A 15,058-nucleotide genomic window follows, 5' to 3' on the forward strand; every position below is an offset into this window, starting at 1 on the left:
AAATATTATCAGTTACGTTCAAAAAACTGGATGCATAACTGCAGACGTGTGCTGTATTCTATAACAGCAATTACAGGCATAATATACAATTAGCAGTTAGCATGCATCGTCCAGGCAATTTTAGGTGACCTGTAGAGAATTACTCCAATAGTGGATTTAAGATGGTTATGGGGTGGATAGATTTTGAAGAACATTTGTAATGCAAGATAAGGTAATACGTTTAATTTCTCTCTCCTGCATTCTAGGGATTACAAGACGCACATCTGCCATGCAGGATCAAACTTCTTCAACATTTGAGATTTGCTTCTTAAACAAACATTTTCTACGCTCAAAGAAGCAAAGACTTCCAACTAAGGATGTTCAGTGTGCCCAAGCACTCTCCTTTCAAACCTGTGTGACTACCAGAAGCCAGAAAACAACCAACAAGAGACAGAATAAAATTAAAAAAGCAGAAAAAAGATACTCTGTAATCATGAAGTCCTGCATGACAAACAAAAGAGGTACTCATATGGACAAAGCAGAATTATTTTAGTCTTCATACAGAGGAACAGATTTACTGAGAACCTCATCCATTTTGTGTTGATAGACAAAAGAGATGATTTGCACCCTTGATATAAAATCTAAATGGATGAAATTCAGAGACATTTAGGCGGAAAGTTATCAATGTAGGTTACTGTTAAGTCGAATAATTCTACCTTAAGTTAGGTTATTTAAGCACAGGGTCTCATTCCATTGCTACAATAACCCAACTTGTGGTAAAATAACCTTTCTTAATGGTAGCCCATGTTGATAACTTCCCTACTTAGGCTTGATTTTTGATTGGGCTAGAGCATAGGTGAAACAGTTCACATGACTTGCAACCAGTTAGTCAGCATCTAACTGGTACAGCACATGAATTATGTTTAAATGTTTTTATTGGTGAAAAGTGTCTCAAATAGAAAAGAACAATACAAACACAACTTCAATACAATTCACCAAACTGCGCATTTTATATATCCCCTCTAATACCCCTCTTCCCCCTCTATCCCCCCGTCCATCCCCCTCATTATCCACCTACTTCACTGTATTCTTTGATATCAGCAGGATGTAGATCAATAGTCTCTATCTTAGAGTCGGATACTTCTTCACTAAGCAAATCTTCCCCCCTATCAACATCCTCTTCCCCCACACAACAGTCCATCCAAAGTAATTTTTATCCCCTCACTAATAATATGTTCTACAATGGTTCTTCATTTACCCGTCTAAGAAGTGGTCTAACATACAGCAATTTCCCACATTCCTCCCCCTCCCCCCACCCCCCCCCTAAATCTTCCCCCCCCCCCCCCCACCACACCATCTAGCTTATGCATTCAGGATTCTGCTACGCGCTACCACAGTCAATGAATCCCAGAAGGGAGACCAGGCTTGACAGAATAGGTCTCCCCGAGGCGAGGACAAGTCTTCCACTCCTCTGCGCTCCAATGCAAAGAGAGAGATCATATTGGATTGCCATTGCTGTAATGACAGAGGTTCTGCAACTATCCACTGCTGGAGAATTGATTTCTTGCCCATCAGAATTGACCATTTTAAAAAGCATTTGAGACCCCTGGGCAAATACGGGGACACCCGGAACACCTCAAAGAGCTGAGATGAAGCGGGCCTCCAGGTAACCCCCCACAGACTGGACACATGCTGACATACTTGCCGCCAAAAGCCAAGGATCCGCAGGCAGGTCCAAAACATATGGCCCAAACCATCCAGGGGTTGTGCACACTTCGCACATACATCATCCATCCGCATGGAGGCCCTATAGGCTCTGTGAGGAGATATGTACATCCGCATTAAAATTTTGTACTGGATCTTTTGCAATGTCACATTTTCCACCCGTCTCTGCATCCCCATGAGACAAATCTTCAGACTATCACTCTGGAGACCTACCACCAATTCGTTGTTCCAGAGGTTAGTTAAATTATCATAATCCACCTCACCCAACTGCTCCCGTAAAGTAGCATGGTAATATTTAAGTGGGACCCTTAAGTGTGCATCTAACCCTAGTATGGTAACTAGCTTTTCCCATACCTGTGGTGTTAATGTAGTAGGCGGAAGAGACCTTATGTAATGGCTTAGTTGAAACATAGATAGGAAGTGGAAACCCTCCACCCCATATTCCACCCGGTGTTCATCCTGGGATTTAAGTGCACCACTTTCGTTGTAAAACTGGTGCAAATATTGTAAGTTCCTAGTTGCCCAAGTACCAAAGCCCATCAATGTAGATCCCGGGGGAAAATCCCTATTACCCTGGATTGGCAACAGCGGGGAAGATTCTGCAGATAAGCCATAAAAACGACAGATCCACCGCCATGCTTTCCTCACAGGCAATAACAACGGTGCAAATGCCCGGGGTGTAGACACCTTCCCCGGAGCCGCATGTAACCAAGCACTAAAATGGGATGGGGCAAACAGTCCCACCTCCGTCCTGGTACACGTGAAGTAAGAAGATCCCCGGAACCAATCCATAAGATGGCGCATGTTACTTGCTATCGAAAAAAGCTTTACATTCAGCAATCCCATTCCCCCCCCCCCCTGCGCGCGGCAGGAACAGCTGAGAGGCTCGTAATCGTGGCTTTTTGCCCTGCCATATAAAACATGTCACCAACCATGTCACCCAATTTTCATCTCTTTGTTTAAGGAAAATAGGAATCATTTGTAGCATATAGGTCCACTTAGGCACCAGGATCATATTGTAAAGGGCAATTCTACCTATGAGGGACAGTGGGAGCGAATGCCAACTCTGCAAGGTATGGCGTGTGCATATTCATAGGGGTTCTACATTCACCTCATACAGGCTGGTCAAGTCTGCTGGGATCAACACTCCCAGATATTTTATGGGGCCCGTGGACCACAAGAGGGGGAACTCTCCCTCCCAAGTCTCCCTAATCGAGCTCTGCACAGGAAAGGCCACAGACTTCTGTAAGTTAAGAGTAAACCCAGAAAAATAACCAAATTCTCTTATGGTATCCAGAAGGTGATCGAGCGACTGGCTAGGGTTTGTCAAGGTCAGCATGTTGCAGGAATTGATACATGAATTTGTGATGCTTCAGGAGTCAGACAGCACACACCAGTATGAGAGAGAAATCTTCTTTATTTGCCAGCAAACAAAGCAGGACATCAGTTCTAGCTCTCTTCTCTCTCTCTCAGCTCTCTGGATGTTATGGCTTTTGTCTGTCCTCTTCAGCTCTCTTCTCTTCTGTCTGTTCCTTCTGCTCTCTTTCTCTCCTGTTGTCTTCCAGCTTTCTTTCAGCTCTCCTTCCTTTCTTCTGACGTAAACTGCTTCTGCTCCTACTTAAATACTGTTCTATCCCCCTCCTAGCCTTGCCCCCCCCTTACTCTCCAATTGGTTAAGGAATAGATTGGTTACCTGGCCTCAACCAATCATTACTTTTGAAATATCAGTTACATAGGTTCCAGACATCCTAAACTGACCTGTGACCTGGGGCCCCTTACACCAGACATTTGGTCTCCAGAACTCTTACATTTCTCATTATGATTGATTTCTCAGCTATAGCTTAAACTGGATTCCCTTAGAGACTAAGAGGCCCCATCTGACATTGGTTATTCTCATATTCCTAGTCAGCTTCATACTACCTGCTAGCTGAACTCTGGCATTCATTAAAGGGGTCAAGGGCCAATCTTACTTAATGGCATACGGCTATGGTCTGTTATTACTTTCAGGAGGCCAGTCCTACACTTAGCTATAATTAATCAAGGAGAAGAGAGCTGACTAGTTCTGACCTCGTTCACCTATCAGCTTATACATTGAACCAGCCAGAACTGCAGATAAGTCAAAACACATGTTTGACCTCTTCACTGCAGTCTTTGCTTGACCTCTTAAACAGCAGACAAAGAGTAATACAGAATTTAAAAAGGTTTTCTACATATTAACTACACAGAATACACATATTCTAAAATAAGCATAATCAGTATTCCTTATAAGATATATCTAAACATCAGGAATATCTAGAATTATTTAGAATCTAACTATTTTCTCCTAAGCATTTTAAACTAATCCTAAACAAACTGCCTGCAATATGCCGGCTCATAATAGAATACATATGTGTTTGCTTAGCAATCCATCAATCACAAGGGTCTTTCTGACCTTTCTAACCCAGCCCGGCAAACGCTAGACTTCTAGTAATTAATTCCAGCCTGCATTCCTTTATCTTGCTTGCAAGGTAAAAAGCTAGAATTCAAACACCACTTTTAAACCCCAGATTTTAACAGAATTAACCCTTAATATGATTTCTCAGAATTATTCTTTGCCCATGGCTGCCTCATTCCCCCCTTTGAGACTAAAATCAGCTTATGCAGAGATAAGTCTCACAACTCAAACTCTGGAGATTATAGTGATCCTAACTGGGAATAGACTTATGAACCACCATTACCCTACTTGTTAAGGTCCGACGGCATACTGCCGAAGCACATGAGGCCAGGAAACAAAACAACAACCCTGCTAAAACTAAGACTATTAGGGAAATAAACAAAGGACGTATCCAGGAGGTCAATGACCACCACCAGGAGGTAAGGTCTAATCCTCCTCGGTAATCCTCCACATTAAGGCTGGCCAACTGTAGGACTTTATCCATGGCATGCCTAACTACATGCGTCCTATTTATGACAATAGTACAGCACTCTGAAGAATTTAACACTGTGCAGAGACCACCCTGGGCTGCAAAGAGGTAGTCAAGACCCATACGGTTATACCGAGAAACTATACTTAATTCATTAATTTGATCCTGCAATGCATTGACTACCACATTCAGCTCATGAACTAAAACATGGAGTAGGGACTGAAGTCTCCGAGTAGCCATACCTAGTTCAGTAATACCCGCTACCGGGCCTCCAATTGGAATCCAGGCTGTGGCAGAAAGGGCTACAAGTCTCTTTTTAGTCAGAGGATAAGTAGAATTGATATACTGGAGGGCTAATTCAATCACCTCATCCTCTGTGGCAACGGAGGAGGGTAAGGACAAGGCCTCCCGCTTAGAGCGGTGCGGGGATGGTGGTTTGAGAAGAGGAATAACTTTAGGAAAATAATTCAAGGTTACCAATACACAAAAATCATATGTGGAGGGAAGAATCATGTGGAGGACATTATCACAGAGCCAGTAATGACCAAGGAGAGGGTGAGGAAAGTTCCCAATAAATGTTGGCTCAGGCTGGACAGGGTACTTAGGGTGCCCATAATGCGAGCCCCTATCCCAGGGGGAACGAAGACGAAATGGAGACTTTGCACACCATAGGCGCCAATCCCCAATTGTGACAGGCTGCTCATTTGTTAGTAACTCTTCATACCCCGGGGACTTATGAAAGTAGAAAATAAGCTTGGACACTATAGTCTTCTCAGTGGTACGCTTAGGAGCCAGATAATCACCTGGGTCATAATCTACAGGTATGGTAGTAGGGCACATAGGAGTACCTGGAGAAACTACCCACACAGATTCTCCTTTTTCTGGGAGAACATTAGTATAGTTACAGGGAATGGGAAGAACAGTTGAGATGCTTCTTGTTAAACAAAACACTCCAGAGGCTGGATAGGGAGACGTAAAAACTGGCCTTAGAGAAGAGTCAGAGGGGGAAGTAGCATTATAAAAGGACCACCAAGTATAATCCTGGCTCCAAGGGCCTGAACTCGAAAAGTAGGGAGGTATAAGAGCTGGGAGTTGCACAGGGACAGGAACAGCTGGGACATCTGTGGTATAAGGAGAAAATCGGGAACACACAATACAAGGGGAAGTAATCTTTGCCTGGCTAATTAGTTCCTGGACTGAGTGTAACCAAAGGTTGGAGCGAGTTGGGGTATTAGGAACAAGGAGGCAAGGAGTAGAAAACAACAAAAGCATCCAAACTACTAACATTTTCTTTCTTCCTGATCTAAAACAAATACAGCAAACTAATTAAGCAATAATATTTCAACAGTCTGTGCTAATCACAGATTACTCTCATATAGTGTTCTCAGTCTTTGAGTTCTTATACCAGTTGGGATAGACCCTCAACTGACAAGGATCAAGCTTTCAAATTCCAAGAAAGCCAGAATCAGGCAAGAAAGAGTCTCAGTATGAAGCCGAAGTTCAGCCGCTCCTGCAGTATGCAGTTGACCCTTCTTTTCAGCTAGTAGATTCTTTGGTTCGGGTCAGGCGCAACTTCAATGGCTCCGCTGGATCACTTTCTGCTCTCCACTGTCTAGGCTCCGTCTGATCCGTGCTGGGCTCAGTCTGATCAGCAGACTTAATTCGAGACCAATGGACCCATGGAGTAATCCCTGCGACCTTCACAGCTGCAGGGGTAGAAAGCAAAACAGTAAAAGGTCCTTTCCATCGGGGCCCCAGAGGCTGAAGCCTCCAATCTTTCACCCAAACTCTATCCCCTGGCAGGAAGGAATGTACCTGAGCCTGGAAGGGGACAGGGTTTATTTCTCTCACATAAGACTGAAGCTCAGAAATTACCTTACCCAGGAGGGCTACCTGCTCCTGCACCTGGGCAGACCCTAAAATCCCTATGTCTCCCTTAATTCCCTGTAAAATGGCTGGGGGCTTCCCATACACAATTTCAAAGGGAGAGAGGGCTGTTCCTTTAGTTGGGGTGCATCGGAGGCGGAAGAGGGCTAGTGGCAATGCCTGTGGCCATTTCAATTGGGTTTCCTGACAAATCTTTGCTAGGCTATTTTTCAAGGTTCTGTTTGCTCGCTCAACCTGCCCTGAACTCTGGGGACGATAGGCACAATGCAATTTCCAGGTAATGCGCAATGCGCGGGACAGGGCCTGAAGTGTAGCTTCAACAAAGGCGGGACCATTATCTGAACCTATGGCAAGGGGCAATCCATACCTGGGGATGACATCCCTAAGGAGAGCTCGAGCTACTTCTGTGGCTTTCTCAGTAACTGTAGGATATGCTTCCACCCACCCAGAAAAGGTACAGACCATGACCAAGAGATATCGGAGCCTACCGCTCCTGGGCATTTCTGTGAAGTCTATAACTAGGGACTCAAAGGGTGTTAGTCCTCTAGACTGAACTCCTGGTGGAATACGGGGTCCCTGACGAGCATTATTCTGGGCACAGAGAGTACATCGGGCAGAGGCAGTGGCAACCAGACTATCCAATCCTTCCAGCACCACTACTCGATTGAGTAGACGGGCTAGTGCTGTTTTCCCTAAGTGTGATAGGTCATGAGCTTGAGACACTACAGGCCAAGCTAGGTGGCGTGGCACCAGAACTCTGGTATCAGGGAGATGTAACCAGCCATCAGGTCTCCTTACCGCACCTTCTTCTTGAGCCCATTTCTCTTCCATTTGGGTATACATAGGCGTCCATTCTTGCAGTCGAATTTGGAACAGGGGGGTCACAGTACTTGCTGGGGGTCCTCGAGCAGCTTCCTTGGCCACCCGATCAGCATGGCGATTCCCTCGGGCCACTGGAGTATCTATTCTTTGGTGTCCCCTACAGTGAATGACAGCTACCTTCTTGGGGGCCCAAACAGCCTCTAGCAGCTGAAGTATTTCAGGTCCATACTTAACAGGTTGGCCTGCAGCATTTATGAGTCCCTTTTCCTTATACAAAGCTCCATGAGCATGTAGAGTTGTGAAGGCATACTTGGAATCAGTATAAATGTTGGTTACCAGTCCTGCTGCTAGCTCCAGAGCTCGTATGAGGGCCACAAGTTCTGCTTTCTGGGCTGAAGTTCCTTGGGGCAGGGCTCTTGCTTCTATCACCTTGTCCTCTGTCACCACAGCATAGCCTGCCAGTCGCTTGGAGTTCTCCACATAACTGCTTCCATCTGTAAAATAAATTACATCTGGGTCCCTCCAAGGCACATCTTTAAGATCTGGTCGACTGGAGTACACTTCATCCATAGTTTGGATACAGTCATGATCTGGTGGTCCCTCAGATGCTGGCAAAAGAGTAGCAGGATTGAATGTAGCCACTGTTTCCAGGTGTATCCGTGGATTCTCACACAAGCTGGCTTGGTACTTAACCATGCGGTTATTTGTAAACCAGTGGTTGCCCTTATACTCCATGAGGGTGAGAACTGCATGGGGGACTTTAACAACCAGTTCTTGCCCCAAAGTCAACTTATCAGCTTCCTGGACCAGTAAGGCTGTTGCTGCAATGGCCCTCATGCAGGCTGGCCATCCTTTAGCCACTCCATCCAGCTGTTTAGACAGGTATGCAACAGGCCTCTGCCAGGATCCCATCATCTGGGTCAGCACACCCAGAGCAACCCCCTGTCGCTCGTGGACATACAATGAGAAAGGTTTCTCCACATCAGGAAGGCCTAACGCAGGGGCTTGGAGTAGGGCTTTCTTTATGGCAATGAAGGATTGTTGAGCAGTAGGTCCCCATTCAAATGGTTCCTTTTCACCCCCCTTTGTGGCTTGGTAAAGGGGTTTCGCCATCAATGCAAAATTTGGAATCCAAATTCTGCAAAATCCGGCTGCTCCCAGAAATTCCCTAACTTCTCTTCTGGACTTGGGTTGGGGAATTGCAGCTACCGCTTGCTTCCTACTAGCATCCAGTCTCCGACTTCCCTGGGAAATGCAAAAGCCCAGATACTTCACTTCTGACTGACAGAGTTGGGCCTTTGAGCGTGAGACCTTATAGCCTGCATCCAAGAGTAGCTCCAGCAATTCTCTAGTAGCCTCAAAACACTCTTCCTGGGTCACTGCTGCAATCAGGAGGTCATCTACATACTGGAGTAAAACTCGCCTGGAAGGCTCAGATTTAAAAGTCTTAAGGTCTTGTCCTAGGGCAGTCCCAAAAATGGTGGGGGAGTTCTTGAACCCCTGTGGCAGGCGGGTCCATGTATACTGAAGCTTCCTTCCTGTTACTGGGTTTTCCCATTGAAAGGCAAAAAGCAATTGACTGGCGGGGGCCACCCGAATACAAAAGAAGGCATCTTTTAGATCTAGTGTCGTGAAATGGGTAGCTCCAGAAGGTATCAATCCTAACAGGACATATGGATTAGGCACTACAGGGTGTAATGAAATAGTGGATTTGTTGACCACTCGTAAGTCTTGGACTGGCCGGTAGTCCTCAGTCCCTGGCTTCTGAACTGGCAATAGTGGCGTATTCCATGGAGACTGGCAAGGACGAATAATTCCATGGGATAACAAACGATTCAGATGTGCTTGAATCCCTTCCAGAGCCTTTCGGGGAATTGGGTATTGGCGAAGATGGATTGGCCGGGCACTTGGAAGTAAATCTACATGTACAGGAGGAATATTTCGGGCCAACCCTGGGGGATTATCTTCTGCCCATACCCCACTAACCTGAAAGCTGTCTGCCAGGGGTAGGTCAACTTGGCCCTGCGACTGATGCAGCCGCCATTCTTCCTCAAGGGGGCAGCAGAAACTCAATATACCCTTAGGGCTGGATATCGGGGGCCGAAAGGAGACTGAAGTCTGGCCATCAGAATCAAAGGAAATTTGGGCCCTAAGCTTGGACAGCAGGTCTCGGCCTAACAAAGGGATTGGACAGTCTGGCATATACAGGAATTCATGAGAGACTATGTGTGAGCCTAATTGGCATCTACGGGTTGTCAGAAAGGGCCTCCGGTTCTGCACCCCCGTGGCACCCACCACTCGGACAGTTTTTCCAGACACAGGCGCTAATCGCTCCGTCACAACAGAATGTTCAGCTCCTGTATCAATCATGAATGGAATTGAGCGGCTCCCTATAGTTAACTTGACCATAGGTTCCTGGGAGCCCAGTTTGTAGGAACCCGGTCTGTCCTATTCGTCCCATTCTGCCATCTCAGCTATCCCGATGATGTCAGATTCAGGAGGCTCATATCTTCCCTCTCGAACTCGGCCTCGGCTTCCTCGATCTCCTGGTCCCCTTCTCAGTCCCTGGCGCCTCTGGGGGCATTCATCTTTCCAGTGCCCTCTTTCCTTACAATAGGCACACTGATCCCTCTCCAATCTTGGTCTGGGATTCTCCCCCCTTGGCCGGGATTGATTGAAGGAATCTCGGGGCCTGGCTGGTGGTCCGGGGTCCCACTTTGGCTTCCCATTAGCTAGAGGTCGACCTCGGTTAAGGGTGGAATTAGTAATGGCTGCCGCTAAAAGGTCGGCCTTCTTCTGCATCTTCCGGTCAGCCTCTCGGCGCACCTCCTGATCTCTATTAATGAAAACCTTGGTTGCGATCTCAATTAGCTGGGTGGTATTCATCCCTGCGAATCCCTCCTGACGCTGCAACTTCTTCCGGATATCTGGCATACTCTGGGCCACCAATGCGCTATTCACCATTCTCTGGTTTTCTTGGGCTTCAGGATCAAATGGGGTGTATGTTCTGTAGGCTTCAATTAGTCGCTCTAGAAAGGCCCCAGGGGATTCAGTTGCCCCTTGGAGAATTTCAGAAACCTTTGCCAGATTAATGGGCCTCTTTATGCCTTTCCTCATACCTTCCAGCAAGTCCCGGCAATAGCCAGACAACAGTTCATAGTGCTGCCCATCATTTGGATCCCAAGCTGGAGCTGCGCGAGGAAACCGAGCTCTAACCCATCCCTCTGGATCCTGTGTCCCCCCGGGGACACGCTCTCGCGTGATGGCCTCAGCATTTTGCAAAATCTTCCGCCTCTCCTCAGTTGTGAAGAGGGTCAGGAGAAGTTGTTGACAATCAGTCCAGGTTGGGTTATGGGTGGCCATAATGCTAGTCACTAGGTCCACCACTGCCTGAGGCTTTTCAGTATAAGAGGGGTAATGCGTCTTCCAATTCAGGAGATCAGTGGTTGTGAAGGGTACATACTGATAGGCCTGTGCCTGTATAACCTGACCCTCATTATTAGGATCCGGTCGAGTGATGGTTACCTGTCGGAGTGGCAGAACTCTCGAGGAGGTGGGAATGGAACCTGAGGTAGAGCTAGGAGCTACCCTCCTATCATGCTCAAAGGTGATTGCAGCGGGTCTAACCCATTCAGTGGAGGTAGGTTGAACCCCTGAGGGATGGGGAGGGGTACTCATAGACTGAGAGGTGGTCACAGGTGATTCAGTCCATTGAAAGGGATGCCGGGCCCCTAATGAGTGGGTAGGGGTATTAGAAGGAGAGGCTGGGCTGTCGGGAGTTGAGGAGTCAGGGAGTGGAACCCAAAGCGGGTCTTCAGAGGTTAACAGGAGAGGATGTGGCACAGAAGGGTAGAGACTGGGTGAAAAGTCCAACCTAGGGTGTGGCAGGTGTGGCACAGGAGGGGAAGAACTATCCGGAGAAGCCTGTGCTGGAGAGGCTTGGGCTGGACGGCGTGGATCTCTGGGGGTAGCATGGAACCCCAACAATGGGCCATAAGGTGGTGGCTCAAGGTCTGAGGGGTCATCAGAGAGTATGGGTTTCTCGGACAGGGTAGGGGCGGAAGCCACCGATTGGGTGGTAGGCTTCCTGGGGCTCTTTCCCTCTTCTAGTTTAGATTTTCTAATCTTTCTTTGAACACGACCTAACATGAATTTTACTGGGGATCCCATATAAGTTTTCAACCACGAGGGAGGGTCAGTCACAAGGCTGTCCCAGGAATCTATATAAGGGAGTTGTTCAGAATATTCTGGTTCTCCTACAACTATGCTGTAGACCTTCCGGATTACTTCAATATCTAAGCTGCCACTAGGGGGCCACCCCACTCCCATAGATGGCCACTCAACTTCACACAAGGTTCTTAAAGTACTTGAGCTTAAAGTCTGTCCATAGTCATTAATTAAAAATCCTTTTTTAAAGTTCTTAAGCATACAATCTAGGGGGGTAGCAATTTGTCTAGATGATGTCCCACCCATAATGCTTACAGTTACAACACACAAAAGGGGAGGGGCAATTTTTTTTGGATTTACGGTAAGGGGTCCCCACTCTTTTAACATTCACGCATCACACATTCCATACAGAAAATCCCACCCAACAATTTCAGATTTCTCAGATACAGATAAGCTCAAGCGTTTTCGCTTCTAGTCCCCGCGACTAGAAGGTACTAGGGCCTTCGCTGAGAGTTGATCAGGCTCTCCTTCCTCAATTTTTGAGGGGCTGATTTACAATTTTCTAGCTAGAATTACAATACAAAATACAGAATACATACCCGGCGAATGTTCTCCAGTCAGTTGGGTGCTGGGATTAATGCAGGATTCAGGATCCCACCGCTGCCACCAAGAATTGTTGCAGGAATTGATACATGAATTTGTGATGCTTCAGGAGTCAGACAGCACACACCAGTATGAGAGAGAAATTTTCTTTATTTGCCAGCAAACAAAGCAGGACATCAGTTCTAGCTCTCTTCTCTCTCTCTCAGCTCTCTGGATGTTATGGCTTTTGTCTGTCCTCTTCAGCTCTCTTCTCTTCTGTCTGTTCCTTCTGCTCTCTTTCTCTCCTGTTGTCTTCCAGCTTTCTTTCAGCTCTCCTTCCTTTCTTCTGACGTAAACTGCTTCTGCTCCTACTTAAATACTGTTCTATCCCCCTCCTAGCCTTGCCCCCCCTTACTCTCCAATTGGTTAAGGAATAGATTGGTTACCTGGCCTCAACCAATCATTACTTTTGAAATATCAGTTACATAGGTTCCAGACATCCTAAACTGACCTGTGACCTGGGGCCCCTTACACCAGACATTTGGTCTCCAGAACTCTTACATTTCTCATTATGATTGATTTCTCAGCTATAGCTTAAACTGGATTCCCTTAGAGACTAAGAGGCCCCATCTGACATTGGTTATTCTCATATTCCTAGTCAGCTTCATACTACCTGCTAGCTGAACTCTGGCATTCATTAAAGGGGTCAAGGGCCAATCTTACTTAATGGCATACGGCTATGGTCTGTTATTACTTTCAGGAGGCCAGTCCTACACTTAGCTATAATTAATCAAGGAGAAGAGAGCTGACTAGTTCTGACCTCGTTCACCTATCAGCTTATACATTGAACCAGCCAGAACTGCAGATAAGTCAAAACACATGTTTGACCTCTTCACTGCAGTCTTTGCTTGACCTCTTAAACAGCAGACAAAGAGTAATACAGAATTTAAAAAGGTTTTCTACATATTAACTACACAGAATACACATATTCTAAAATAAGCATAATCAGTATTCCTTATAAGATATATCTAAACATCAGGAATATCTAGAATTATTTAGAATCTAACTATTTTCTCCTAAGCATTTTAAACTAATCCTAAACAAACTGCCTGCAATATGCCGGCTCATAATAGAATACATATGTGTTTGCTTAGCAATCCATCAATCACAAGGGTCTTTCTGACCTTTCTAACCCAGCCCGGCAAACGCTAGACTTCTAGTAATTAATTCCAGCCTGCATTCCTTTATCTTGCTTGCAAGGTAAAAAGCTAGAATTCAAACACCACTTTTAAACCCCAGATTTTAACAGAATTAACCCTTAATATGATTTCTCAGAATTATTCTTTGCCCATGGCTGCCTCAAGCAGAACATCATCTGCGAATGCTAGGGTCTTAACCACAAACGTGGGAGTCTCAATCCCCCAGATTTCAGGATCTTTTTGAATAGTGCGCAACAAAGGCTCTAAATAGAGCAGGAACAGCAAGGGGGAAAGTGGGCACCCCTGCCTTGTCCCCCTGGCTATCTGGCATGAAGACGAGCGGAGACCATTTATTAGTAGGGAGGCCCTTGGCTGAGAATACAGTGCTATAATCGCGTGTCCAATCCAACCCTTTAGGCCCACATAATCTAAGACCCCAAACAGGTAGTCCCAACTGACCTTGTCAAACGCCTTTTCGGCATCTAGACTCACCAACAATGGAGGTTCCTCTAGGAGGCGGCTAAGGGCAATGGCTATACAGACTTTAAGCACATTCAAAGATCAATGTCTACCCCTAACAAACCCCACCTGTCCCTCCCCAATCAAGGTGCCTATTGTGATAAGGAAGAGGCTGTCCTACCCTGGTTAGGCCCCTAGAGGGCGCTGACCCCCCTAAAATGTCCAGGGAGAAGGGCTAGGTGAGTCAAGAGGGAGCCAGAAAAGGGAGGTATAGCTGGAGCTCGCTAGGACCGGGGAGAGTCCTGGAGGTGGAAACAGGTGCAGCCAGTTATGGGCTGGGTCCTGTTTGCCATTAGCCACTTAATACCCCACTGAAGTGGGAGGAGAGAGGGGAGAGCTAGCAGTGGGAAGAAGAGAGCTGGTAGCTGAGGCAGCATTCCCCAGGGGAAATACTGGCTGAGCCCTTTTGAGACGGGAGGAGAACTGGTGTGCAAGGCAAGGAAGCTGGCTGGGGTAAGAAGGCCCTAGAGTGCCAGGCTAAGAACTATGTGTTCAAAGAGGTACTGTGTGTCCCAGGTGCAAAGACTGTGTTTAGAACAGTGAAGAGGTACTGTGTGTCCCAGATGCAAAGACTGTGTTTAGAACAGTGAAGAGGTACTGGGTGTCCCAGAGTGAATATTGAGAAGAGACTGGGTGTCTAAAGCTGTGTGCTACAAGGAGGGACTGTGTGTCCGGGACTGAGCTAGTACTGAGCCCAAATGCCAGGGGGAAAAGGCTCAGGAGGAAGAAATTGAGGGACATTGAACAGTGCAAGGAGAAATGTTTAAACTGGAAGATTGCACTGAGAGGAAGAAAGGAAATGGTTAAGCTGGAAGAACTGTTGAGCTTGTGAAACTGTTTTAAGCTAAGAGAGGTGTGCCCCATGGGCAGGAATAAAGATTTGTAGGGAAGAAATCCTGTTGATAAGACCTGACTCTGTTAGCTTTTTTTTGAGAACCAGGTCACCCCGAGTAAGAAGGGGTAGGATCTGAATTTGCATAAAATCTGCATACTGAGAACCAGCTCACCCTGAGTGAAAGAGGGACCGGGGAGCCTGAGGTGGGAGCTTCACAATTCATCACAATAGCCTCATCATGTTTACACTATATGAGGACTCAGCCGCTCTGCTAACACCCTGGCTAATATCTTTAAATCCACATTAATAAGGGAGATGGGTCCATAAGACTCTGGATACTCTGGATTCCTACCCGGCTTTGGAATGAGCATGATCCAGGCTTCATTGGTGCCCTGTGGAAACCTGCCCTCTGCAACTGAGGATTCAAAAAAGGAAACCAA

At 46.5% G+C, this 15,058-nt stretch overlaps 1 protein-coding gene across 4 annotated transcripts in view; it reads left to right on the forward strand.

Annotated features, from left to right (window-relative positions):
• The window catches only part of LOC115463361, a 209,087-nt gene that overhangs the window by 99,968 nt on the left and 94,061 nt on the right, over positions 1-15,058 (forward strand). For all 4 annotated transcript variants that reach the window (XM_030193785.1, XM_030193784.1, XM_030193786.1 and 1 more), the window contains one exon: positions 246-500. In XM_030193785.1, the coding sequence (XP_030049645.1) occupies positions 246-500 (255 nt within the window). The remainder of the gene's footprint in view (positions 1-245; positions 501-15,058) is intronic.

The sequence above is a fragment of the Microcaecilia unicolor genome, chromosome 2 (assembly GCF_901765095.1).
Source record: "Microcaecilia unicolor chromosome 2, aMicUni1.1, whole genome shotgun sequence".
In the NCBI taxonomy this organism is placed as follows: domain Eukaryota; kingdom Metazoa; phylum Chordata; class Amphibia; order Gymnophiona; family Siphonopidae; genus Microcaecilia; species Microcaecilia unicolor.